The following is a 26829-nucleotide window of genomic DNA, read 5'->3' as shown; positions in this document are numbered from 1 at the left end:
CTCAGCGTGCAAACCTACATCCAGAACCTCAACCTGAGCTACAAATCTTCTCAAAACTCGCTAGCAACAGCTGATTCATGCCAAGTGGTTGTTGGAGAAACATCTGACAGGAGGCCTGAGAGAACATCCCCTGCTGTTTCCAAAAAGTGAGCCCAGGGGTCTTTTTGGCCGATCTGTGGGGAAAGATGGCATCATTTAGCATCTCATCCAAAACAGTGACAGAGCAGCGCTCCTTCAGTACTCGGCCTAGACCTTGATTCCATAATCTTCCATAAATGTAATGAATTGAGGGAGCTACAGAGGTAGGGCCGGAGAATGGAGTAGTTGAATAACTCTTTCAGGAACTGGTACAGACACAGTGGGACAAATGGCGTCCTTCTGTACTGTCTAATTCCATGCTTCTCACTCAGAGGAATATGCTCCTTTCAGATTTCTATATAAACAGAAAAAGAGTACAGGCCTGTGATTCTACAATACATGGGTCCCTGTGAGTACGCTGCAGGAGAGGAGGGGAGTGATGGGAAGCTACCAGGAAAATAGTCTGCGATAAATTAGGGAAGTCATCAATTGCCTGACTCTCGGACCAGGTACAAATCAGAAGAGTCACAAAGGCTGGTGCTGAAGTACATTAATCATTGTTCCACTGAGTTCTCAGTTCAGACAGATCCCTGACAGCAACAGCAAGTGAAATATTGGAATAATTCAGTCAAGACCTTGGGCAGACAGGAAATTTCTTTAGGCTGCAACGGAGCGACTTCCCCAAGTAACAGTCTGAACAGTGCCTTCAGTGGTTAAAGGTACAAGGAGGAGAGCTGTCAAATCATGATCAAAGGGCTCACTGAGTGTCCCCAAGTTCCAAGGAGAGATTATGGGAAGGACTCAAGAGGACAAGCTTGGTGGCAGAATGATAAAGAGTCAGACTGGAGGGGCTGAATGGCCTCATCCTGTCCCCACGGACACAACCCAAGCCAGAACTCACTCAGGAGCGTCAGTGTCTGATGGGAACAGCGTGGGATTAAATGACTTGGGGGGGAACAAATGCAGGCCTGACTGAGCCGAACAGGACAGGGATCACAATCAACCCGTTGTAGGCCTTGGGCCTCCACACCCCTCCAACATCCACCAGCCCTAGGACTCTCCGAGAAACATGTATCCCTCTTTCTCTAGCTTCCGCATCCCTTACTCCTGTACTTTAAACAACCAATGGCCAAGCCTTCAGCCATAAATGCCCCAAGCTCTAGGACATGCTCGGTAACCCTTTCTACTTCACACTCCCCCACCAAGACTGTGTGAAATGTATCTTTGTCTGTACCTTCATCCGAGTTTTGAGTTTGATTACACTCCACTAAAACACTTTGAGGTGTTTGGCAGTATTAAAGCTGCAGCATAAATACAAGTGGTTGCTACCAGATGATCATTCAATTGTGGCTCAGTGGGCAGCACTCTAACCTCTGAGTCACAGGGTTCCAGGTTCAAGTCTCATGCTAGAACTTGAGGGAAAAAATCTACGCTGATACTGCAGGAAGTCCCACACTGTCAGACGCACATGAGAAATTAAAATCAAGCCCTTTCCACACCATCAGGTGGAACTAAAAGATCTCAGTGATATTACGTGCCAGAAGACATTATTCATTGATAAGTCAGCTATTTTGAAGAGAGAGGCTGAACAGGCTGGGGCTATTTTCCCTGGAGCATCGGAGGCTGAGGGTTGACCTTATAGAGGTTTACAAAATTATGAGGGGCATGGATAGGGTAAATAGGCAAAGTCTTTTCCCTGGGGTCATGGAGTCCAGAACTAGAGGGCATAGGTTTAGGTGAGAGGGGAAAGATATAAAAGAGACCTACGGGGGCAACTTTTTCACTCAGAGGGTGGTACGTGTATGGAATGAGTTGCCAGAGGAAGTGGTGGAGGCTGGTACAATTGCAACACTTAAGAGGCATTTGGATGGGTATATGAATAGGAAGGGTTTGGAGGGATATGGGCCGGGTGCTGGCAGGTGGGACTAGATTGGGTTGGGATATCTGGTCAGCATGGACGGGTTGGACCAATGCTGTACATCTCTATGAATCTATGATTTGTTTTGGTTTTAACGCAGCAATTTCTCCTTGAAACTCAAGCACGCAATGCTTTGACAATAAAACAAGTTTATTACATAGGAAATGATGATAAAATAGAATAAAACAAACTATTGACTAATAATTCACAAAGATTTTTAAAACACATGGTAAAAGTATGTTAAAAATGTATTCATGAGAGGTGAGTGTTGCTGATTGGGCCAACATTTATTGTGCACCCCTAGTTGCCCTCGAGAAATTGGTAATGAGCGGTCTTTTTGAACCACTGCAATCCATTAATCCCCAAGTATAATTACATCATAATTATAATCCCAATTATAATCCCATCATTCCCAAAACACACTGTTATAAATTGAAAATAAATGAAACAGCATTAGCATGAGACCCAAAACCCTAGGTATATTACTCAATGCACAATTTTATACTTACATAACACTTATTCCAGAGTCCCTGTATGTTACGTTTTTAAGTAGGTTTAAGTCACTTGTGACTTCAACGTGTGGATTAGAATTCCAATTTTTTCCTGGATATATCACACACTGGCTTAAATGTACTCAGCTTTAAGTAAGCCATTCAGGGCTTTATTCCAACACATCTGGTCCATGACTAACACTAGTTCTTCACTCTAAGATAGGCTGGCTCACTATATAATCCGTCCCTTCTCAGAAGCTCTGCTCTATTCTGCCATCCTTTCCAAGATCTTTAGGAGGTCTGGCCTACTTAAAGTCAAAAGTGAAACTCAAAGTCTCTCTCAGCGATGGGCATTTCCTTATGATTAAAAACAAACAACTCCCCAAAGTCAAGAAATGTGGCGCTGGAAAAGCACAGCAGGTCAGGCAGCATCCGAGGAGCAGGAGAGTTGAGGTTTAAGGCATAAGTGCTTTATCAAGGGTCAATGCCTGAAACATCGGCTCTCCTGTTCCTCGGATGCTGCCTGACCAGCTGTGGGGCTTTTCCAGCACCACACTTGTTAACTCTGATCTCCAGCATGTGCAGTCCTCACTTTCTCCTCGTCGTACTGACTCCCCAAAGTGTCCAACAAACCCTTGAGGCCCCAGTATTTCACATGTTGGTCACAAAACCATCTAAATAAACAAAGAAGTCCATCAATATTGCACAAAACCCATTCACTCAGGGCTCAAAAACCTATTTTTAAACAGAAATTACCATGACAACAGAAATACTTACAAGTTACTTATTAACTTCAAACACACAGAAAACCCAATTCATAACAAACAACATTAAAAATGAACACATAAACCCCATAGTTTATATGACAGTAATCTCTCGAAAAGGAGAATTGGACCAATATTTATCCCTCAACCACTATCAGAGAAAATGATGATCTGGTCTTTGTCACATTATCATCTCTGGGATCTTGCTGTGTACAAGTTGATTGTCTTTCAATGGCCATAAAGTGGCTAGAGACATCTGGCAGTCTTGAACATTATACATTATACTTCTACTTTAATAGAAGTGCAGGTTTTTCTCTATTTTCTGAACTGCTCATTGCTAAAGCATCATCTGTTCAGTCGAGCCCTTGACTGAATCATCGCAGCAATCAAAGAGGCTTTTTGAGAAACAAAAACATAGATGAGCCCCCGATTGGGTTTTGTGTTACTCACCGTTAGAGGTCACTAAGCTACTGGAGCAGAAAAATACTCTCTGATTGCGCCATACTGGGAATCTCTGGCATACCTGAAAAGCAAGAGCAGGGGGCGATTTAAGTGAGATTAGGATGATATACAAAATACTGTACAACAGCATGATTCTCAACAGGCACAGCTCTGAGCATCACGAGACCCCCTCAGTGAAGTAACAATCGACTCTTGCAACTTTCAGTCCTGGTGACACAGACAGAACCCGAGGGAGATGCGAGATGGAGCTGCTACATGAGTAGACAGCGCTCTCATACTGTGAGCAGTTTAAACATCGAGATACATGACAGGGCTCCCAACTCTCCGATTCTGGACTCTAGTCGCAGAATGCCAAGTCCAAAATCATCTGAAACTTAAACCCATGATCTTTACTGGCTGGCTCCGTGGCTAGCACTGCTGCCTCACAGCACCAAGGACCCAGGTTCGATTCCACCCTCAGGTGACTGTCTGTGTGGAGTTTGCACGTTCTCCTTGTGTCTGTGTGGAGTTTGCATGTTCTCCCTGTGTCTGTGTGGGTTTGCTCTGGGTGCTCCAGTTTCCTGCCACAGTCCAAAGATGTGCCGGTTAGATGGATTGGCCGTGGGAAATTGTCCGTAGTATCCAGGGTTGTGCAGGTTAGGTGCATTAGCCAGGAAAGATATGGAGTAACGGTATATGGGTCTGGGTGGGGGGGTGGGGATGCTCTTCTGAGGGTTGGTGTGGACTCGATGGAGTGAATGGCCTCTTTCCAAACTGCAGGGATTCTACGATTGCTCAGAAGCATGAGGTTCAGGAACATAGGAAGTAGGATTAGGTCCCTCAACTTTGGTAAGACTGTGGCTGAACTGCTCGCGGCCTTAGCTGCACTTGGCTCTCTGTTCCCCGAAACCCCTTGAGTCAATTGTCAATCAAAACTTTAACTGAGCCTCAACTCTGTTCAACGATCCAGCCTCGAATGCTCTCGGGGTTGGAGAATTGCAAAGACCAATGACTCTTTGAGAGAAGAAAGTGATCAGAAAAGAACTACTGAATCATTACAGCCATTCTACCCATCAAGCCCGTGCTGTCTTAAACGGAAGAGCCTTTGTTTCCCTGGATTTAGACCCGTTTGCCTGGAGATACACGGTCTCAGTATTCACCCTATCGACACCTGTCATTGTTAAATGTCTCGACAAGATCACAAGTGAGAAGGTGACGGGACACTCAGGATGAAGCAGTTTGAAAAGATACAAGCAAAGTCACGCCACAAGCTGTTCTGCACCAGGCGAAGTAACTTGAGCAGTTAAAACTTTCTTGGCTGCAGTGAGGAAAGGCCCAGCTCAAATCATCCTCAGCCATTATTCCTTCAAACATCGTTAAGCTGCTTGGAACATTGCTGAACCTGCACATTGATCAGCAGCACACTGTAGCGAGCGGCTGAGTAAGTGTGTGGGGTTAATGAGCCCACTATAAAATATAAATCAAGAGATTCACATAATGGCTGCGAATACAGAAGGCACTGCACAATTTGGAAATCCGACGCGTGACAATGACAAAACTTCCCGACGTTAACGAGAATCAGCCATTTGGTCCTACAGATCTTGAGAAGTGCTGACAAAAGATTTTTGTTTTGCCTTTAGCAGGACAATTCAGAAGATACACCAAATGTTTCCCAATCACTGAATAATCCGGAGTGTGTACAGTCAACGTCGGATGATTCACAGCATGGTGCAGTCGAGTGTATTGCCACTTAACGTTTATTGATATACAGGGCCCTGATTTTTATAGATATTAAGAACATACTGCGTCTTTTTAAACTCAATGGAATAAACTTGCTTGTTTCTCAGCAAAGCCTTGATCAACCTTCTTGGTATAAATTTTTAACAAAGTCTGGCAGTTAACTGTCAATCATCAGCAGTGGACACTGTCTCTGGCAACACCCCCACCAGAATTCACTTGCACCAATCAGCACACTCCTCTATGAATATAAATGCTGTTTTCCTTTACTTTGGTATTTCCTGCAAATCGTTCTAATGAGTGCAAGATGCAATGTCCCACCAAAGTTCACCTTTTGCATCAATACTTAAAAAGACCAGTCACCCACTACTAGTCTGGTAAGAAAGTAACATTCATTTGGGACCTGGCCTATTACTGCAGAATAACACTACAGAGTCACTCCACTGCCAACATTCTCACCTGTTGATCAGAAGGCGGGTGATTTAATTCCCACTTCCAGAACTAAGAACACACAAAAAGCTGACAACCCAGATCAGTGCAAAGGCATCAGTGTGCCACAGAGTCAGTTGCCTCACGGCACCAGGGACCTGGGTTTGATTCCAGCCTTGGGCGACTGACTGTGTGGAGTTTGCACATTCTCCCCACGTCTGCGTGGGTTTCCTCCGGGTTTTCCTGTTTCCTCCCACAGTCCAAAGATGTGCAGGTCAGGTGAATTGGTCATACTAAATTGCCCATAGTGTTAGGTGCATTAGTCAGGGGTAAATATAGGGTGGGGGAATGGGTCTGGGTGGGTTACTCTTCAGAGGGTCGTTGTGGATTTGTTGGGCCAAAGAGCCTGCTACCATACTGTAGGGGACCTTATCTAATCTAAACACATGCATGCTGTAATATTGGGCTCCTGATGGATGTTCATCACCTCAAAATGTTAAGGTGATTCTACAGTTGCTGCTGAGCGTCTCCAGAATTCTCGATATTTATTTCAGACTTCTAGCAGCTGTGGGACAATGCTTTCGTATGTTTGCAAATGCGGGGGGGTGGGGGGCGGGGGAGCACGGAATGGGTGGGAGGGTGCTGGGAAGGTGAAGTGACTGAGATATATACATGAGGAGTAAATGGTAGGCACAGAAAACAAAATCACATCAAAATCAACCATGATGAGGCAGAGACAGGTACCACGGTTTCATCTTCAGGTATAGAGTGTAGCCAAAACAAACCCGAAAACCCAGCTTCAGAGAGGAATAACTGTGATGGTGGCAGGAATTGGAGGAAGGACCGCGGGCATGGGGGCGAGGGTAGTGTGGAACTTCCAACCTGCCAGTAACCAGCTGTCCTGCCATTACTGGCAGATGGTTTGAAAGTATTGCTGCTCCCTGGCACGTCGGAGGCTGAGGGATGACCTTATGGAGGTTTATAAAATCATGAGGGGTACGGATAGGGTAAATAGACAAAGTCTTTTCCCTGGGGTCGGGGAGTCCAGAACTCGAGGGCATAGGTTTATGGTGAGAGGGGAAAGATTTAGAAAAGGGATCTTAGGGGCAACTCTTTCCACACAAAGGATGGTGTTTGCATGGAATGAGCTGCCAGAGGAAGTAAGAGGCGGGTGCAATTATATCATTTATAGAGTCAGAGTCATAGAGATGTACAGCATGGAAACAGACCTTTCGGTCCAACCCATCCATGCTGACCAGATATCCCAACCCAATCTCGTCCCACCGGCCTGCACCCGGCCCCTATCCCTCCAAAACCTTCCTATTCATATACCCATCCAAATGCCTTTTAAATGTTGTAATTGTACCAGCCTCCACCACTTCCTCTGGCAGCTCATTCCATACATGTACCACCCTCTGCGTGAAGAAGTTGCCCCTTAGGTCTCTTTTATATCTTTCCCCTCTCACCCTAAACCTATGCCCTCTAGTTCTGGACTCCCTGACCCCAGGGAAAAGACTTTGTCTATTTATCCTATCTATGCCCCTCATAATTTTATAAACCTCTATAAGGTCACCCCTCAGTCTCCGACGCTCCAGTGAAAACAGACCCAAGCCTGTTCAGCCTCTCCCTGTAGCTCAAACCCTCCAACCCTGGCAACATCCTTGTAAATCTTTTCTGAACCCTTTCAATAGGAAGGAGACCAGAATTGCACGCAATATTCCAACAGTGGCCTAACCCCTGTACAGCCACAACATGACCTCCCAACTCCTGTACTCGATATTCTGACCAATAAAGGAAAGCATACCAAACGCCTTCTTCATTTAAAAGGTATTTGGACAGTACACGGATATGAACGGTTAAGAGGGAAATGGGCCAAACATAGGAAAATAGGACTAGCTCTGTTTGGGAATGAGTTGGGTTAAAGGGCTTGTTACAATGCTGATGACTCCATGACTGGGAATTAATGGTAGGAAGCATAGATTTTCTTTCTCCTCGCCCTGGGAAGGATACAAAAGCATTAAAATAATCATGGTATTTAAATAATTTTCTTGACAACGAAACCATTTGGCTTGAAGGTGACTTAAAATGCGAGCAAGTCAGCTCAGCAGGTGCAAAGGCTTCAAGGGAAACGGAATCCTTTAAACGGAGATTAAAGGATAAGGAGGAGTGAGAAAGAGCGAAAGAGAGAAAGAGAGAGTGAGACAGAAAGAGAGAGAGAGAGAGAGAGAGAGAGAAAGAAAGAGAGAGAGAGAGAGAGAGAGAGAGAGAGAGAAAGAGAGAGAGAGAGCGCGCGAGAGTGTGTGTGGGAGTGTGTGTGGGAAGAGAGAGAGAGAGAGACACAGACAGAGAGACGGGGGGGAAGAGGGAGGGGGGGGAAGAGAGAGAGAGAGAGAGAGAGAGAGAGAGAGAGAGAGAGAGAGAAAGAAAGAAAGAAAGAGAGAGAAAGAAAGAGAGAGAGAGAGAGAGAGAGAGAGAGAGAGAAAATGCAAGAGATGAGTAAGAACACGCTGGGGGTGGAGGAGAGCCAGCGAGGAGGGGAACTAAAACAGAAATTTAGAAAACAACAGATACATATTGAATGATGCACTAATATTTTAAGGTAGCTTTATTGTCTGAAGCGTTATTTTAAAATATTCAATGAATCGAACATCAATATTGTGTGGAAACAAAGTAATTCTCAATTTTCTGACATTTGGTGCTGAGAGTGTGCATTCTACAGGGAATGGAACTTACACTAATGAGACCAGGGTCTGTCACACTGTCACCTGAGAGGGGGAAAGTAATTTGCATGGGTTTGGACAGGAGTGACAAACACCTGCAAAGGATCAATGGATCTTTGAACCCCAACAATGATGAGGCAGTTGCCAGGTACAAGGGAGAATGGAATAGCAGGACATGAAGCTGACAGATGGGAGCAGGTTCTCATGAAGTATGAATGCCAAAAGATCAATTGAGCCAAATGTTCTAATTCAGAGTCACAAATGTCATGGATTAAAGATCATGGCTCAATGTTACATCAACCCTTGCAGTGATTCTTCCTGAGGGGGCTTCAATCGCCACCATTTCTTACAGAATCATAGCATCCATACAGTGTGGAAACAGGCCATTCAACCCAACAAGTTGACGCTGAAGAGTAACCCACCCAGAGCCATTCCCCATACCCAATTACTCTACATTTACTCCTGACTAATGCACCTAACCTACACATCCCTCAACACTACAGGCAATTTAGCATGGCCAATCCACCCTGACCTGCAAATCTTTGGAATGTGGGAGGAAACCCACACAGACACGGGCAGAATGTGCAAACTCCACACAGTCACCCGAGGCTGGAATCGAACCCGGGTCCCTGGCGCTGTGAGACAGCAATGCTAAACATTGAGCCACCAGCTTTCTTGATGGTTGACATTGGAACTCACTGCTCTCAGTCTCAGAAGTGAAGGATTTGAATCTACTGCATGGCAGCAGTCAGCCTTTCATTGGGTCTGGTTTGTCATGTAAAGGTAGGGCAGTCTCACCCAATCTGCTCCACTGATGATGGCAGAGAACGGGCAGCTTGGCTTTGAAACAACTTGGGACAAATTCACTCTGTGTCCCCGTAAGTGCTGACCCAAAGCCAACAAGAGAGACTTGGTTTAAATTTTAAATCAGGCAGGCTGACTCTAATTGTCAGAGTCAAAAAGTGTGGTGCTGGAAAAGCACAGGAGGTCAGGCAGCATCCAAGAAGGAGAATCAACGTTTCAGGCACAAGCTTTCCTAATGTCCTGCACCTCCACACATATCATCTATTGCATCCTCTGCACCCGATGTGGCCTCCTCTATATTGGGGAGACAGGCCGGCTACTTGCGGAGCGTTTCAGAGAACACCTCTGGGACACCCGGACCAACCAACCCAACCACCCTGTAGCTCAACATTTCAATTCCCCCTCCCACTCCACCAAGGATATGCAGGTCTTTGGACTCCTCCATTGTCAGACCACAACAAAACGACGGTTGGAGGAAGAACGCCTCATCTTCTGGCTAGGAACCCTCCAACCACAAGGGATGAACTCGGATTTCACCAGTTTCCTCATTTCCCCTCCCCCCAGCCTGTCTCAGTCAAATCCATCAAATTTAGCACCGCCTTCCTAACCTGAGATCTTCTTCCCGACTTCTCCGCCCCCACCCCAGTCTGACCTATCACCCTCACCTTGACCTCTTTCCACCTATCACATTTCCGACGCCCCTCCCCCAAGTCCCTCCTCCCTACCTTTTATCTTAGCCTGCTGGACAAACTTTCCTCATTCCTGAAGAAGGGCTTATGCCCGAAACGTCGCTTCTCCTGTTCCCTGGATGCTGCCTGACCTGCTGCGCTTTTCCAGCAACACATTTCCAGCTCTGATCTCCAGCATCTGCAGACCTCACTTTCTCCTTCCTAATGCCCAGACCACCAACCTGATGCTGCCTGACCTGCTGTGCTTTTCCAGCGCCACATTTTTCGACTCTGACTCACCAGCATCTGCAGTCCTCACTTTCTCTCTAATTGTCAGAGTACTGCCTGGGACATTAACCAGTCAAGTCTGCCAGCTATTTTGTTGAATTGAAATTGGCACAATGTATGGTCTCTCTGTCTGGGTGCATTCTCCATGGCAACCCCTCTACAAATCAGTCCACCTGCTAACCAATCAGCACTCTCTTCGCACGCAGTATAAATCATGGTTTTCCCCTGGAGTTGATATTCTTGCAAACCATCCTGATGAGTGCAGGATGAAAACCTTCAACAAAATGTGTCCTTTGTCAGTAATACTCACGTTCTGCCCTACCAAATGACTGTGTATACCTGACAGCATTTAATGAGAATGGGAATCAAAAAGATAAATCTCAAGCACATCATGTACCAAGCTAATTTGTTTTCTCTCCATTTCTAGCTGGTTGATGTTACATGGTTAGTATATCTTAAGGAGACATGCTCATATCCAGGATATGACCTTATGATACAAAAGGTCACAGAATAGTTACAGTGCAGGAGGTGGCCATTCGGCCCAGTGTACCTGCATTGGTTCTCGTGCAAATCTCCTGCCTTTTTCCCTATATCCCTGCACTGTTGCTATCGAGGTAATTGTCCAATGCCCTCTTCAGTGGCTCAATTGAACCTGCCTCCACCACATTTCCGGGTAGGGCATTCCAGAACCAAACTACTTGTTATATTCACACCTCGCATTTGCTTCTTTTTCCAAACACTTCTAATCTCTGCCCTCACGTTCTTTTTACCATTATGGGTAGGAACAGCTTCTCCCTACCTGCTCTTTCCAGCCTAATCATGATTTTGCAAACCTCTATCAGATCCCCTCTCAGCCCTCTTCTCTGCAAAGAGAACATGCCCAACTTCTTTCATCTATGCTCACGTTCCTGGACCCCCTCCAGTAAATTGTTTCTGCACACTCTTCTCTCCAATGTGTTCACATCTTTCCTACAGTGTGGCATCCACATCTGTACACAGTAATACCAGCTAAGGTCAGACAAGTTCAACATTGCCTCTACACCAGGGAGGTAATGTCACTGGAATCATAGAATTCCCCACAGTGTGGAAGCAGGCCATTCAGCCCATCAAGTCCACACCGAACCTCTGAAGACCAACCCACCCAGACCCATCCCCTAAGCCTATCCTTGTAACCCCACATTTCTCATGGTTAATCCATCTAGCCTGCAAATCCCTGGACACTATGGGCCAGTTTAGCATGGCCCATCCACCTAAACTGCACATCTTTGAACTGTGGGAGGAAGCTAGAGAGCCTGGAAGAAATCTATGCAGACACAGAGAGAATGTGCAAACTCCTCACAGTTGCCCGAACGTGGGGTCAAACCCAGCTAACCACTGAGCCACCGTGCCACCCTGGATTCATAATCCAGAACCCAGGAGACCAGTTCAAATCCAACTAAGCCATGGTGACATTTGAATTCAATAATCTGGAGTAAAATGCCAGACTAATGCAAAAAGGTTTACCACAGAGGTTGCCTAACAACCTTTAAGGAAGGAAATCTGCCAGCCTTACCTAGTCTGGCCTATACATGCCTTCAGACCCACAGCAATGTGATTGATTGACTCAAACTACAGGTGGCAAACAATAAATTCAATAGGCAATTCATGGACAATGTCTTCACTCAGCAAAGGTGGAACTGGCTACCAAGGGAATAGCTGAGGTGAATAACTTTTGTGCATTTAATAGGAACAAACCCAAGGGGGGAGTCGGGAGTGGAAGGATATGTTGCCAGGGTCAGATGATGGGAAGGGAGACGTGTGGAACGTGAACACTGGACGCCGCACAGATTCTCACCAGCTCCAATATACTCCATGCACCTAGAGCTTGGGGAAGCTGTAAAATGGTAGCTTGTGTTTCAGTTGCTACCACACATCATTAAGCTGCTTACTTGGGCAATGACCCCAATCAAAACAAGTGGCACAGCAAAGGGAGGGGACGTGGTGGGAATTCTCTCACCAACCAATGGGAGCCGGCTGTGGGCCCAATCCTTGATGGATAGAATCCTGACGAAACAGATCCAGACGGAGGTATGGCTGTTAGTATTAACTGCTAACAAGTATGAGCTGAATCACCTTGTACAACATGTTAATCTGACCTCAATTACCACGATAAATAGAGTAGAACACAGATAGCCACGTCTACGTGAAACAATAGATTTTGAGGAGACAGGTCAGTTCTATGCTGCTGCCATCTTGATGAGTGTTATGAGGTGAGATTGGGTTGACTGGGTCCATGTTCATGAGGGTATAAGACAAGTGAGAGGAGATCGGATTGACAGATATATAATTCTGACAGGGCTGAACGGACTGGATGCAGGGATGATATTTCCTCCTGGCTTGAAGAGGGGAGGGGGGTTGTGAATATATTTATCACTGAATAAAATTAAGAAAGAAAGAGATTTCTAGAAGCTAAAGGTGTCAAGAGACACAGGGAGAGGAAGATCAGTGTGGAGATAGAGAGAGAGCGAGCCACGATCATATTAAATGGTAGAGCAGATTTGATGGGCTGAATGGCCAATTATGGTTCCTTTTTTTTGTTTTTAATGTTGAGAGAGTTACCACACTCCCATTAAAAACAAAACCTCCTGCGCCAAGACTGAAGAAAAAATAGAATGCCCTCAGACTGTTTTCCCATCGTCACCAAGACAACAATTACAAATTAAACATTGTACAGCGAAGGAAACTTGACCTCAAAGCATTCCATTCTCAGAACTGGAGAACGATGGTTTATTTTCAAACTCGATTCCTATTCATCGAGCAGCCAGTTTTCCTTAAAACACCCAAACTGTACCAAAACAAACCAAATGGATTTGTTACTCTTATTTCCAAATATGGAAGTACCCAGCATCTTATCAAACCATTCCGGAATCTCTTTCCTCACTGTTCACGCCATAGCCACAGGGAGACATGGCCCCACAGGGCATATAATCGGAGTTGAGAAAGTAACACAGACAGATCTCCCTTTATCTCTCACATCCAGCAAGTGAGTCGTGCCTTACTTTTGAAACGCCCCAGCCTGTGTTACATGGGTATGTCAGAATCAGAAAACACTTTCTGACCAGTTTTCTAAAAATGCACACATCCTGTGAAAGGACAGCCGACTGGGCCCGCATTTATTGCCCACTCCTAACTGCCCATGAGAAGGTGGGGATGAGCTGCCTTCTGGAACCGCTGCAGTCCACGGGGTGTGGGCACACAGAGAGGGAGGAAGCTCCAGGATTTTGACACAGTAACAGTGAATGAACAGCGATAAGTTTCCAGATCAGGTTGGGGAGTGGCTTGGAGGTGAAGTACATGCTGCCACTTTCCTCCTCGGGGCGAGAGCTCACTGGTTTGAAAGGTGTTATCAAAGAAGCATTGGGGAACTGCTGCAGTGCAAACTGTAGATGGTATGGACAGCTGCCGACATGCACTGGATGCTGCAGGGAGTGAATATTTGTGAATCTGCTGCCAATCAAGCAGGCTGCATGGTGCACTGTTTCTCGAGTGTTGTGGGAGAGTATTCCATCACACTCCTGACTTGTACATTGTCCTTCGTGGGTCGGCTCGAGGAGTCGGGAGGCAGCCTCTGCCCTGCTCTTTTACTTATAGTTACATGGTTAATCCAGTTCACTTCTGATCATGGGCATTCAGCAATGGTAATGACACTGAATATCAGGAGGAAAAGGATAGATTCTCTCTAGTTGAGTTTCCAACTTACAGCTTTTACCTCTAAACCCACCCTCTTGGTCATGTTAATAACACCCTTTGACATCACCTCCTGAACACTTCACTTAACCTGTTGATCAGCCATGATCCTATTGAACGAAGGAGTAGGCTTGAGGGGCCATTGGGGCCTACTCCCATTCCTGTTCCTATTGATTGCCATTAACTAGCTTTTCAATTCCCGAGTTTTGCCGAATTCAAATTTCACCATGCTCTATGCCTGAGGTTTTAGATTACTTAGCCCAATGAGATTAGCATTACACCAGCCTCCTCTTTACTGCATTGAAGGATGCTACAACAATGCAACTTGTTATAGCCCTTACATCGTTAAAAATTTCAAAGCAGTCTCTCCCTACACCTCCTGCTTCTCCAGTATAAACATTCCTGGTGTCTTTAATCTCGTGGAGCTCAGGCGCCTGAACCTGAGTAACAAGGTCCGTGATCTCTCTCTGAAATGAGTCATGATCTGCACTGCAGTTTGCAGTAATCCACAGAGGAACAGCAAACGAGGATTCAGAGGCTTAAACACAGCTGTCAATAGACCTGGAATCAGACCCCACTGAAGGACAAATGCTAACAAGCCAAAATGAATCAGTCTTCAGGCCTTCGAAGGGTTAAGGCACTGGATTTGCACCCCAGAATAACTACATGCCAAAGCTTCCAGAATGTTCCAAGTGGAATTATGCAAATATGGCAGAAAGCAGAAAATCCTGAAATTTATTTTGATTTTCAATCTGGCAGCCTTCCCCCTGCTGTTTACTCTTGGCACTTGTCCGAGACCGTACTGCCAAGTTAAATCAACAGTGGGATAGCTCATCAATAACCAACTGAAAGCAGCCAAATTCACTGAGGTCGTGTTTGAATCAGGCAAGTGCCAATTTAAAAGAAAAACAGGCTCAAGTTTTACAGTGTTTTCAGATTACAATGGTGAAAGGAGCACCTGAGTGTTTTGAGAGGTTAGACTGAGGTCAGGAGAAATGTTCTGGTCAATACGTAGCCCTCAGTTACCATCACTTAAGGAGGAGAAATTGGCTGCACGTTGTCACGCTGCTGTTTGGGGGAGCTTGCTGTGCACAAAATGTCTATTGTCTATTGTCTAAAACAAAGCTTTTCACTGTACTTAGATACATGGAACAACAATAAATCAAAGCAAACTTACCATTGGCTGAAAAGCAGATCAGGGTATCCTGAGATTCTAAATGAAATTCAAGGTCCTCTCTCTTCATCTAGATTCAAGAGTTGTACAGCACACAAACAGAACCTTTGGTCCAACTCATCCATGCCGACCAGATATCCTAAATTAATCTAGTCCCACCTGCCAACATTCGGCCCATATCCCTCCAAACCCTTCCTATTCATATACCCATCCAAATGCCTTTTAAATGCTGCAATTATACCAGCCTCCACCACTTCCTTTGACAGCTCATTCCATACCCGTACCACCCTCTGCATGAAGAAGATCCCCCTTAGATCTCTTTTATATCTTTCCCTAAAGCTACGCCCTCTAGTTCTGGACTTCCCCACCCCAGGGAAAAGACTTGGTCTATTTACCCTATCCATGCCCCCCATGATTTTATAAACCTCAATAAGGTCACCCCTCAGCCTCCCATGCTCCAGGGAAAACAGACCCAGCCTGCTCAACCTCTCCCTATAGCTCAAATCCTCCAACCCTGGCAAAATCCTTGTAAATCTTTTCTGAACCCTTTCAAGTTTCACAATGAGGAAGGAGACCAGAATTGCACGCAATACTCCAAAAGTGGCCTAACCAATGTCCTGTACAGCCGCAACATGACCTCCCAACTCCTGTACTCAATACTCTGACCAATAAAGGAAAGCATACCAAACGCCTCCTTCACTATCCTATCTACCTGCGACTCCACTTTCAAGGAGCTAGTATATTATCTTTTTTATATGATAAGGAACACAGACCTTAATAGTTATTGAAATACTGAAAATAAAAAAGTATCAGGTCTATTGATAATTATTGGTATAAAATAATATACATCAAATTGTAATTCAAATGAAATTACACTAGCACCAAAATTGAAGGCAATATCAAAATACTTTCAGAAAAATAAACATGCACTTCAAAACTTCCAATACCAGCAGTCATGCTACAAATTACATTACCAGAGAGAATAGTCACCTCCCTGTAATTTTGCAACATGGAGAATATATCTATATAGAACAACTCTGAGCTAAGTGATCTATTTAAAGAAGCCTTTCTGAATGACCTGATGAATTGAGAAGTTTCTCTGCATTATTAAATTCCATCTTACTTCTGTAGATACAATTTATGATATGTTGTGAACTGTTGTATAATTTTATCACAACACTTACATGACGCCACAAAAAAAAGGCTTCACTTAGACAATACCTTTGAAACACTAAGTGCTTCACTGGAGTGGGAGAAAACACTATTTGACACAGGGCCACATACATACGGAGGCAGTCGAACAGAAGTGAAACACTGCAGATACTGGAGGTCAGAATGAAAACCAAAGTGCTGGAGAAACTCAGCAGCAGCTGTGAAGACAGAAGCAAAGTTAACAAGCTTTCCAAGGAGCTGAAAATGTGTTGCTGGAAAAGCGCAGCAGGTCAGGCAGCATCCAAGGAACAGGAGAATCGACGTTTCGGGCATAAGCCCTTCTTCAGGATCTCCAGCATCTGCAGTCCTCACGTTCTCCTCGAAGCTTTCCAAGGAGTCATTTTCAACTTGTAACATAAACTCTGCTTTTTTTCTCTCTGCACAAATACAGTCAGTCCTGCTGCAATTTTGCAGCACTTAGTTATAGAGATATAGAGCACAGAAACAGACCCTTCCATCCAACTTGTCCATGTCGACCAGATATCCTAAATTAATTTTCTCCCATATCCCTCCAAACCATTCCTATTCATATACCCATCCAGATGCCTTTTAAAATGTCTGTTCCCTTGCTGGGAACTCTCCCACACGGGTTTCTCCAAGGTCAGCTGTGAATTTCGTTGTTTATTGAGTTTTTCTTAGACAAACTCTGAAGTCCAGGGACACTTGAAATCAAACAGAACACTCAGCTGTGCAGATTCGCTGCTCGGTCTGACAGCAGTGCAGGCTTATTTCTCCGTTTGATTTACTGCCCTTGTGGTCACTGCCTTTGTCTATCTTCTTTCCTTTTTAAAGTGCCATTGTTTTGATTTCCCCCCCCCCCAAAGTTTCAAAGCAATGCAACAGCTTAAAAACCAATAATTACTGCTCCTATAATTCGAGAAAATCAGCTTCAACACTGAAAATCTCAAAACAAAAAGGAGCAGCTCTTACAACCATAATTTTTTCCCATCCTCCATCTTGGATTACCCAGAATCCTTTTTGGTTTTTTTTATAAAGACATTAGATTAGGTGACCAAAGCTTTTGAGGGATACCTTGAAGGAGACAAGATAGAGGGATTTTGAGGGCGGAGGGTCAGGTTGTGAATTATAGAATTTAGGGCTTGAACAGCTGAAACAGTGCAAGAATAACCTGAATGTTCCCTCAACATCTCCCTTTGGTTGAATGCTTTGATGCATCACTGAGGTTGGACCGCAGATAAACTGGTTGAGGAGGCGACAACGTTAAGAACTGTTTTAAGTTTAGATTTCCAACTGACACTATTATCCATTAATACTAAATACTGCTATACATGGTAACCATAGATGTACCCGGGTCTGGATTATAGTTACAATATTAAGGACTTCGCTATCTTTGTAGCTTTTTGCCCATGTTCTGTCAAGACACACTCTCATTCTATAGTGTGAAGGGGTGAAGTCCACTCCAGCTCCATCTATGCCGTGCTATTTATACTCGGTGATGTCCGGCTCCTAGGCATCATCACAAGACTGGTCCAGAGTCCTGAAGTCCTTAGACAACAATCTTCAGCTGCCTTTTCAATGTTCCTGGGTATTTGCTTCCCCAAGTCTATGATTACTAACATGGGTCAATGTGAGAGAGTTTCTGACATTATTTCTGAACTTGAGACATTTCAGTGTTGGAGCAGATTTCCTCGAATTCTAGGAGCAGTAATTACTGTTTTTTAAGCTGTTGCATTGCTTTGGAACTTTCGGAGGGAAAAATAAACAAACGCAGTTGAAGCGGAAGCCATTTCCGATTTATGCTTTTCTCTAGAAAATCCTCTCAGATCCTTCAAAGTAGAAAGATGAGCATTTATCTCTATTCTCTCCTCATTCTACAGTGCAACCGGTAGCTGTCCTCCCCAAGGCCTCACCTCACCATCATCAAGACAAACGCAATGCTCTTGTTACACACCTTCCACTTGGGATCACAGCTCGATGGCCTAATCACATTACACCAAGTAATGTGATAGCCATTAGTAGAGGGTGATTCGGTTGTCAGCTCTTTCTTTGTACTTATGTCTTTGAAGCTACGTTCTGCGGTTTAATCACCAGGGCAACAACAAAGTCAACAAAAGACCTTTGTTCCTGCATACAAACAATCAACAAAAATACATCACTGCATTGAGTAACCAGTCAGTCCTCCAAGGATCTGCACAGATACGTCACTTTGGTCTGGCATTTCAGTGCGGGAGTCCTGTATTGTCAGAGATATTGTCTTTCAAAAGAAATTTAACAGAGAAAAGTTGACAGGACAGAGAGAGCAGGCAGGATCTATAGATTCAGTCTAACCCCAGCTTCCAGTTCTTTGAGTCGTACCATTTCTGTTCCAGTACCAAGCCCATATCTGGTGAATTTAGATCAAGAGGAGAGTTTCTGCCTTTGCTGCCCTGTTCCAGACCACCAGTACCTACTGGGTGAAACAAAAAAAATTCTTATCCTTCCATTGATTACTTTATATCGATGTCCCCTGGATGCTGACCTCTCTGTTCATGGCAATAGCTCCTTCCTGCCCAGGTACGGTTAAAACCCCATCTACCTGTACAGGTCATTGATTCAACATTACTATTTGAAAGGACAAGACGTGGTTAGGGGCAGAGGAGAGCAGTTTTCTTGGTCTAATAAATCTTTGTACTATTATGTCTATATTCTAACAAGACCATCCAGATTCTGCAGTGTAATCTGATGTGTAAAGTGGTGTAGTCCAGTCTAGCTCCATCCACACTGTGCTATTTATACTCTGTGATGTGCAACTCCTGGACATCATCACAAGGCTGTTCCAGGATCCTGAAGTCCTTAGAGACCAATCCCCAGCTGCATTTTCAATGTATTTGTTTTCCCAAGTCTATGGCTTGGCTTAACATGGCTCATTGTGAGAGTTTGACATTATTTCTGAACTCCTCCACCCTTTACCAATGCAGTTGAAGCTGAAGCCATTTTCCAATTTACTGCATTTAGCTCTCGATCAATACTGTTAAAACATAGATTGGCCTATCATTTCTTGGGTGGCCTTGCTGTGCAGAACAAAATCGGCCAATCTATTTGCTAACATAATCGGGACAACACTTCAAAAGTAATTAATTGTCTGTGGAGCACTTTGAGACATGGTGGCCATGAGAGGTGCTATATAAATGTGCGCTGTTTCATTCCTGCCATTTTGTAAATTGGACCATTCATCATCCTGCTTTTCAGCCTTTGTTCCTTACACAACAAAAAGAGTGAGACTTAGGCTTGCTGAAATAATTCACCTCGCTAGCTGGCAATGATGGATGGCACATGCAAGCGGTGGCATCTTTCACCATCCTCTTCCAATCATCAGCCAAGAATAAAAGATCATAAAGCAGTGACAAGAGACAAGGCCCTGCAAATCTGTTCCTGCACATCGTTCAGAATCCCCAACCCAACCCAATCGCACTCATTGGTTAGCACTGCTGCCTCACAGCCCCGGGGACTGATTCGATTCCAGCCTCAGGCGATTGTGTGTGGAATTTATGCATTCCTTCAGAATCTGCATGCGTTTTCTCCGGGTACTCCAGTTTCCTCCCCCTATCCAAAGATGTGCATGTTATGGTGAATTGGCCATGCTAAAATTGCCCACAGTGTTCAGGGATGTGTAGGCTAGGTGCATTAGTCAGGGGAAATGTAGAGTAATAAGGTAGGGACGTGGGTCTGGGTGGATGACTCGTCAGAGGGTCGGTGTGGACTTGTTGGCCGAATGGCCTGCTTCCACACTGTAGGGATTCTATCATGATTCTATAATAACCCGTACGTCCAACAAAGTTTCTACAAAGATTCTGTTTCAGGCAGACCAACAGAATATGTGACTGAAAGCTGGAAGTGAAAATAAAATTGCCTACATTCCTCATGTACATTGAAAGGGTGATAAGTGGCACAACATTACACTGAATTTGATTTCAACCTAGCTACAGATTAAGAACCCTGGGTCAAGAGAAGGATTTTCCAGACTTTTTGTCTACAACTTGGCCCAGGGTTTTATTTTGTTTTGTATTTCTCCTGGGAGATCAATTTTTGATCTCCCAGGGTCACTGGACCCATAACTTTAATTCTGTTTCACTCTCCACCGATGCTGCCAGACCTCCTGAGTTCCTCCAGCAATATGAATATGGGGCCAGGATAGATGGATTAGACAACAATCCCATCCGTCATTGGTCAGACATTTACGTCATCATTAACCATTTCTCACCTTTGGGCAAATTTATATGGAAAACGACAGAATATAACATCGAAACAGTGTTTCACTCTGTAATGGATGTAATAGCAGAGCATTTCAAAATACATAACATAATTAAGAAAAATCAGCAGGATTCATGAAGAGGAAAGGACTGGGAGGTTTATTTGTAAGGAGACGTTGGGATGGTTTTGCCTGGAGCGTAAGAGCTTGAGGGGCTACCTCAGAGGTCTATAAAATCACGAGAGGCTTAGATAAAGGTAGATGTCAACAGCTTTTCCCCACAGTCGGGGAGTCTAAAACTAGAGGGCATAGGTTTAAGGTGAGAGGAGAGAGATACAAAAGGGGTCCAGAGGGACAATTTTTTTTTCCCCCAGAGAGGTTGGTGAGTGTCTGGAATAAGCTGGAGGCAGCAAGTACAATTTTGTCATTTAAGTAACATTTGAACAGGTACATGATGAGATAGGTATGCAGGGTTATGGACTAAACACAGGCAAATGGGCCTAGTCTAATTGTGAAAACTGTGCAGCATGGACAAGTTAGGCTGTACATCTCTATGACACATTTATTAGAATTCTTGGAGGCGGTATCACCAGAATAGATAAAGGAGAACCAGTAAATGCATTACTTTGGCATTGCCAAAAAGTGTTCAGGAAGGTTTTGCATCAAAACTATTAATAACAGTCCGTGGTATCGGAGATGGCAAATTAGCATGGATAGAGGATTGGCTGACTAATAAAGAGTTGGGATAAAAGGGAGCATTTTCAGAATGGCAACCTGTTTACTAGTGGAGTGCTTCAGGGATCAGTGTCAGGATCACGATTATTTACAACGTATTAATGGTTTGGTAAAGGGAAGTAAATATACTTTAGCCAGATTTGCAGACCACGCAAAATTAGACAGGAAGGCAAACAAACAGTGAGTATGATACACGGAGGGAACTGATCAGGTTAGGTCGGTGGGCAAATTCTTGGCAGATGGAATACGATGAGAGAAGATGTGAAGTTATGCACTTTATCAGGATCAATCAAGGAACTGAATACTATTTAAATGGACAAAAACTTCAGAAGGCTGCAGCACTGAGGGGTTTGGAGGTCCCCATGTATTAATCACAAAAATCTAGCATCCAAGTTCAGCAGAAATTAGAAGGTATTTGGATTTTTGGCCTTTATTTCCAAGGCAACAGGGTATAAAGAAAACAGGGAAGGCATCTGAAAACTATTCAAGGCACTAACTAGAGCACACCTAGAACACTGTGGACAATTCTGTGCCCTTTATCTAAGGAAAGATATCCTGGCGTTGGAGGTACTCTGGAGAAGGTTCACCCCAGCTAGACAGGGACTTTTATACGAGGAGAGGTTGAGCAGATCGGGCTTGTATTTATTGGAGTTAATAAGAATGAGAGGCAACTTTATTGACACGTAGCAGAGTGCTAGAGAACTGTCAATGGGGAAAAGTTGCTTCCCTTTGTGGGAGAGTCTCAGACCAGAGGGCATCTTTGATTAAAGGTTGCCAACTTAAGACAGAAAGGAGGAGGAATTCTTCTCTCAAGGTAATGGATCTGTGAAATTCTTTTCCAAAGGACTGTTGAAGGCTGGGTTATTAAGTATATTCCAAGGCTGAGGAAGATAGATTTTTAATTAGTAAGGGCATCAAGGGTTATGGAGACAAGGCAAGAAAATAGAGTTGAGGATTATCATAACAGCTCATGATCTCATTGAATGATAGAGCAGACTCAGTGGGCTGAATGACCTATTTCTTCTATATTTTATAGGCTTCTGATCTCCCTAACAGTAAGAAGCCCAGTACTATCAACAACAACTGTAAAAAGACTTGCACTAATTAAAGTACTTCCCACAACCGAGTGCTTTATAGCCAATGAAGTACTTTTGTAATGTTATGTAGGAAAGATGGCAACCAATTTACACACAGTAGGCTCTCACAAGCCTACCAGATGGGTTTTCGTTTGTGATGTTTAATGAAGGATAAATATCATCCTGGACACCAGAGACCTCCTGTGCATTTCTTCAAAACAGTGGCACGGGATATCTTACATCCACCTGGGCAGGGCGTCGAGAACGCAGTGTTTCATCTGATCTTGGAGTGCAGCATTAATACTCGAATGAATTGTCAGTTTTCAGTTCTGCCCTCAAACGCTGGAGTGTGCGTCTTCAACCCTGAGTCTTGTCACCGAGAGGAGTGTCATTATGCCAATCTGCCCATCAGTACAACATGCCTGAGTCAAATTAATACAACAAGAGAAATTAAAACCACCAGGATTGGCAGCAACCGGGTTTGTTGGCATAAACAATTATTCAAAAGAGTTTAAATCCAACAATGCCCTTTTAGTTTCATCAAATACAACAGGCTCAGGTTATGGTGTCATGATTCAGCTGCAGGTATTCATCTCAAAGCACCTTGTTAGTCATTTGCTGTAGCCTATGGTTAATCGAAGAGATTATTTAACTGCTGGGTACTACAGACAATTGGAGCCATGGAGGACAGGGCAAGTTACAGGGATTTTCAGGCAGGCGTTTGTAATTGGAGCCTATCGGCTGAACTTCAGTAGCCCCCATGCTTAATGGAAACATGCACAGTATCGTCAGTGATGTGCAAGGTCTCTATACAACCTGTGATGAGGCATGTTTGTGCAGGCTTGTTGCTGGGGCACAGTTTGATAACAGTGGGTAATGTTCTTTCTTGGTGCCTAGATGGTCTGAAGGACCCTTGGACTAGGATAGCCGAAGTTTACAAAAGTGGATTTTCCTTTTAAGAAAAAGAAAGGCTCTTCTGGAGCCACCTCTAGAACCTCTGGAAAATGCTGACTTCGCCAATTCTGGCTGCTTGTACATTCCCCTCAACCAAACATTGGTGACCACACCTTCACTTGCTGAGGCCCTGAGCTCTGGGATCTCGGTCTAAAACACACTCCCTTCCTCCTTCATAAATGTTCCTTCTACAATGTGTAGGTGCCGGTGTTGAACTGGGGCGGACAAAGTTAAAAATCACACAACTCTGTCCTTAGGTTATAGTCCAACAGGATTATTTGGAAGTGCAAACTTTTGGAGCGCTGCTCTTTCATCAAGTAGCTAGCGGAGTCAACCGCGACATGAAGGAGCCAGTGCTCCAAAAGCTTGTACTTCTCAAACCCGTTGAACTATAAAGTGGTGCAATTTCTAACTATGTCCCTTCTAAACCTACCTCTGACCAAGCATCCATTTAACCCCCTCCTCATAGCTCCTATTTCTAGGAACAGAATTCTTTTGTCTGGGTATGCCCTATGAAATGGCTTGGGATGATTGCCTACAGTCAGGCTGCTACATAAATGCAGGTACTGACGTGTAGGAGTGTGGCGTTTGCTGGAATGTATGTTAAGGGTGAGGTGTGGCAGCCAATGGAACAGCCACAGCAATATCAGCAGCATTTACTGTTCTGAATAGAACCATTCACAGCAAAAGCGTTGATGAAATTAAAACAAGAATTTTTCTGTACATTTCCTTTGTGGTTTAACTTTTAGAGGGTTTGCTCCTGGCAGGAGTTTTCCACTGAGCTCTGCTGCTAACAGTCTGGATAAGCTACCTTTTCAATCACAGCATTTTTCTACAATGAATCACGGGGGTTCCCGTGACAGTCAATGTTTAATATCTGACTGGTGTATCCTAGCAACATACTGGTCTAAGGCATGTATACAGAGCTGGAGCTGAATAGGAACTTCCACTAAACTACCTACTTCACAGGGACTGGTTCAGGTCAGCAAGATACAAGACTTGAGAAGCCCCCTTCATTTTGTAGGCACTTCACAGACATCACAACTCAGGGCAACTTTAGTACCACTTTTGAACTGTACCTGACATTATACCGTGCGAAGAGAGAGCCTGTGCAGATGACAACGTTATTCTTGACGATACAGGGACTGTCTCTGCCAGGAAACAAACGTATGCCACTCAGCAAATTACTGAACCTCAGCTCAGACAGCCCAGTAAGGACTATGGCAACTTTACTTTAAGACAGCCCATAAAGGAGAAAGGAACAGAAAGAGCAATTCAGGTGGGATGGAGAGCAGTGGGAGGAGCCTGTTGTAGGAGGAGAGGGGGTAAAGACCCAGATGGATAAGATTGGATGAACGACCATCTTTGGACACAGAATCAGTAAGCACAGATCGAGGCCATGTAGCCCATCAAGTGCCTGCAAGCTCTGTTAAAGAGCAAACCACCTACTGTCTTCTCTCTACACCCCGGCAAACTTTTCCCTTTCCGACAAAAATCCAACAGCTTTTTTGGCAGCTCATTCCAGAACCGACTTACTGACCAAGTGAAAAGGGATTTAGTCAGCCATTTCTTCTTTGGACAATCACTTTCACTCTGTGCTTTCTGGTTCTTGAACCATCCAGCAACAGGAACAATGTCTTCCCACGTACTACACCCAGAGTGTTCAGGATTTTGAACATCTTAGTCTAATCTCAGCCTCCATATATCCAAAAAGAAGTCCTCCAGTGTCTCCAGATCAGAGAAACCAACCTTTCCCATTTCTGAACACATTCTTTTGAATCTTTTGCATACTGCATACATATCCTTCGCAATCCTTCTGAACCATTTACTGTGCTTACTCTACCTTTCCAGAGACTGAGGCACTAGCTAGGAAACAAATGTATGCTACTCAGCAAATTACCGAACCTCAGCTCAGACAGCCCAGTAAGGACAATGGCAACTTTACTTTCCAACGCTTTCAGTTTTTACTTCAAACTTCCAGCAGATATGCTGTGTTTTCGAATATCTGAGGGAGAGCATCTGTTCAGTAATATTTCTTGCTAATTTCCCCACCCATATGCTGTTAAATGCTGAGGAATGTTTTGTTTTGAATAGACACTATGTGGATGGAAGTATTTGATTGGTGAACCGGAATACAAACTGCTTCCTAGCCAATTGCACAGCTTCGTCTTGGGATGACCACTAAGCCTGTCTCAGTTAGCAGTGCATCTCCCATGGCGCTGAAGTTTGTGGCTTTCTGATCGAGTTCTATAGCACATTGTCTGGTCAGGCCCCTGGATGTTGTAACTGGGGTGTGTGTGTGTGGGGGGGGGGGGGTGGAAATGTACACAGTCAAACGTACACACAATGCTCCGGGGAAATCCCGGGAAAACACTCGAACCACACATACACTCCTTGGAAGCATGACACTCTTCAACAAAGGTTAAGGTTTCCAAGAGAGATTTCGATTGGAAGGAGAGATATCCAACCACAGAAGGCTCTCAAATGATACACTCTTTTAAAGTACAGGGCGTGATGCTTTGGATCTGCATTAAAATGAATTTAAAGATGTCAGTCAAGCATCACCAGGATCCCATTGATGTGAATGCAAGCGTTGCAATAAGACTGCAACATAGGGTTGTGTTGTAGCATTCCGCATACTTACAGTAATTAAGCTTTGCTGTACTGCAATGCAGACCTCATAGAAGTGATGAGTGCAGGACAGTTAGACCACACTATCTCTCCATATCTCTCTCTCTCTCTTTCTCACACATACACAAACACAGAATAGGACATGATTCTCCCTCTCGCCTCTCACCAAACAGACTCTCACAAAGAATGTCGGACATGGTTCCACCACGCCCCAAGCCCGCAACCCGTCTAACAAAAAAGCTAGCTTACTCTGTCTTAAATAAACACAATGATCCAGGCTGCAGAAGAAAATTCCACAGTCAAGCAATCCTCAGACTAAAAATTCTCTTCATCTACTTTGATTCCTAAACTGTGTCCCCTGGTTCCAGCCTCTCCCATACAAGAGGGGGCATCCTCCCAGTGACTGCCCAATCGAGAACACTCAGGATCGGACAGGTTTCAGTAGGATCGCCCCTCAATAGGCCCAACCTGCTCATCCTTCTTCAAAATTAAAGCCCTTCATCCCCAGCAATGAGTTGAGTGAATCTTCACCAAACTGCTTATAACACAATTCAAGACTTTTTCAAATAAGGAGGTCCAACTCATACACCGGGTCAATAACAAGGGGCATAACTCAAAATGCTTAACAAAGGGTATCATTTTAAGGTGGAAGGCAGACGTTTGGAGGGAACGTCAGGAAAATCCTTTTATAAAATCTCTTATGAATCTATTATAAGTGTTGGTTGTTTATTCAAATGGTATTTCCACCCATTCCCTTTGGAGCTAGCTTTTCCTTGATTTTGTGTATCAAATAG

General features: G+C 44.3%; 1 protein-coding gene across 2 annotated transcripts in view; it reads right to left on the bottom strand.

The window, feature by feature from the left end:
* Positions 1-26829, bottom strand: part of mcu (mitochondrial calcium uniporter) — a 159346-nt gene that overhangs the window by 23053 nt on the left and 109464 nt on the right. For both annotated transcript variants that reach the window (XM_043679129.2, XM_043679131.2), the window contains exon 2: positions 3702-3774. In XM_043679129.2, the coding sequence (XP_043535064.2) occupies positions 3702-3774 (73 nt within the window). The remainder of the gene's footprint in view (positions 1-3701; positions 3775-26829) is intronic.

Source organism: Chiloscyllium plagiosum, unplaced genomic scaffold, assembly GCF_037043375.1.
Source record: "Chiloscyllium plagiosum isolate Xiang-an unplaced genomic scaffold, Cpla_swu_hap1 HiC_scaffold_43, whole genome shotgun sequence".
NCBI classification, from domain to species: Eukaryota; Metazoa; Chordata; class Chondrichthyes; order Orectolobiformes; family Hemiscylliidae; genus Chiloscyllium; species Chiloscyllium plagiosum.
Note: the sequence above shows the minus strand (reverse complement) of the source record. Positions and strands in the feature narration are given on the sequence as shown.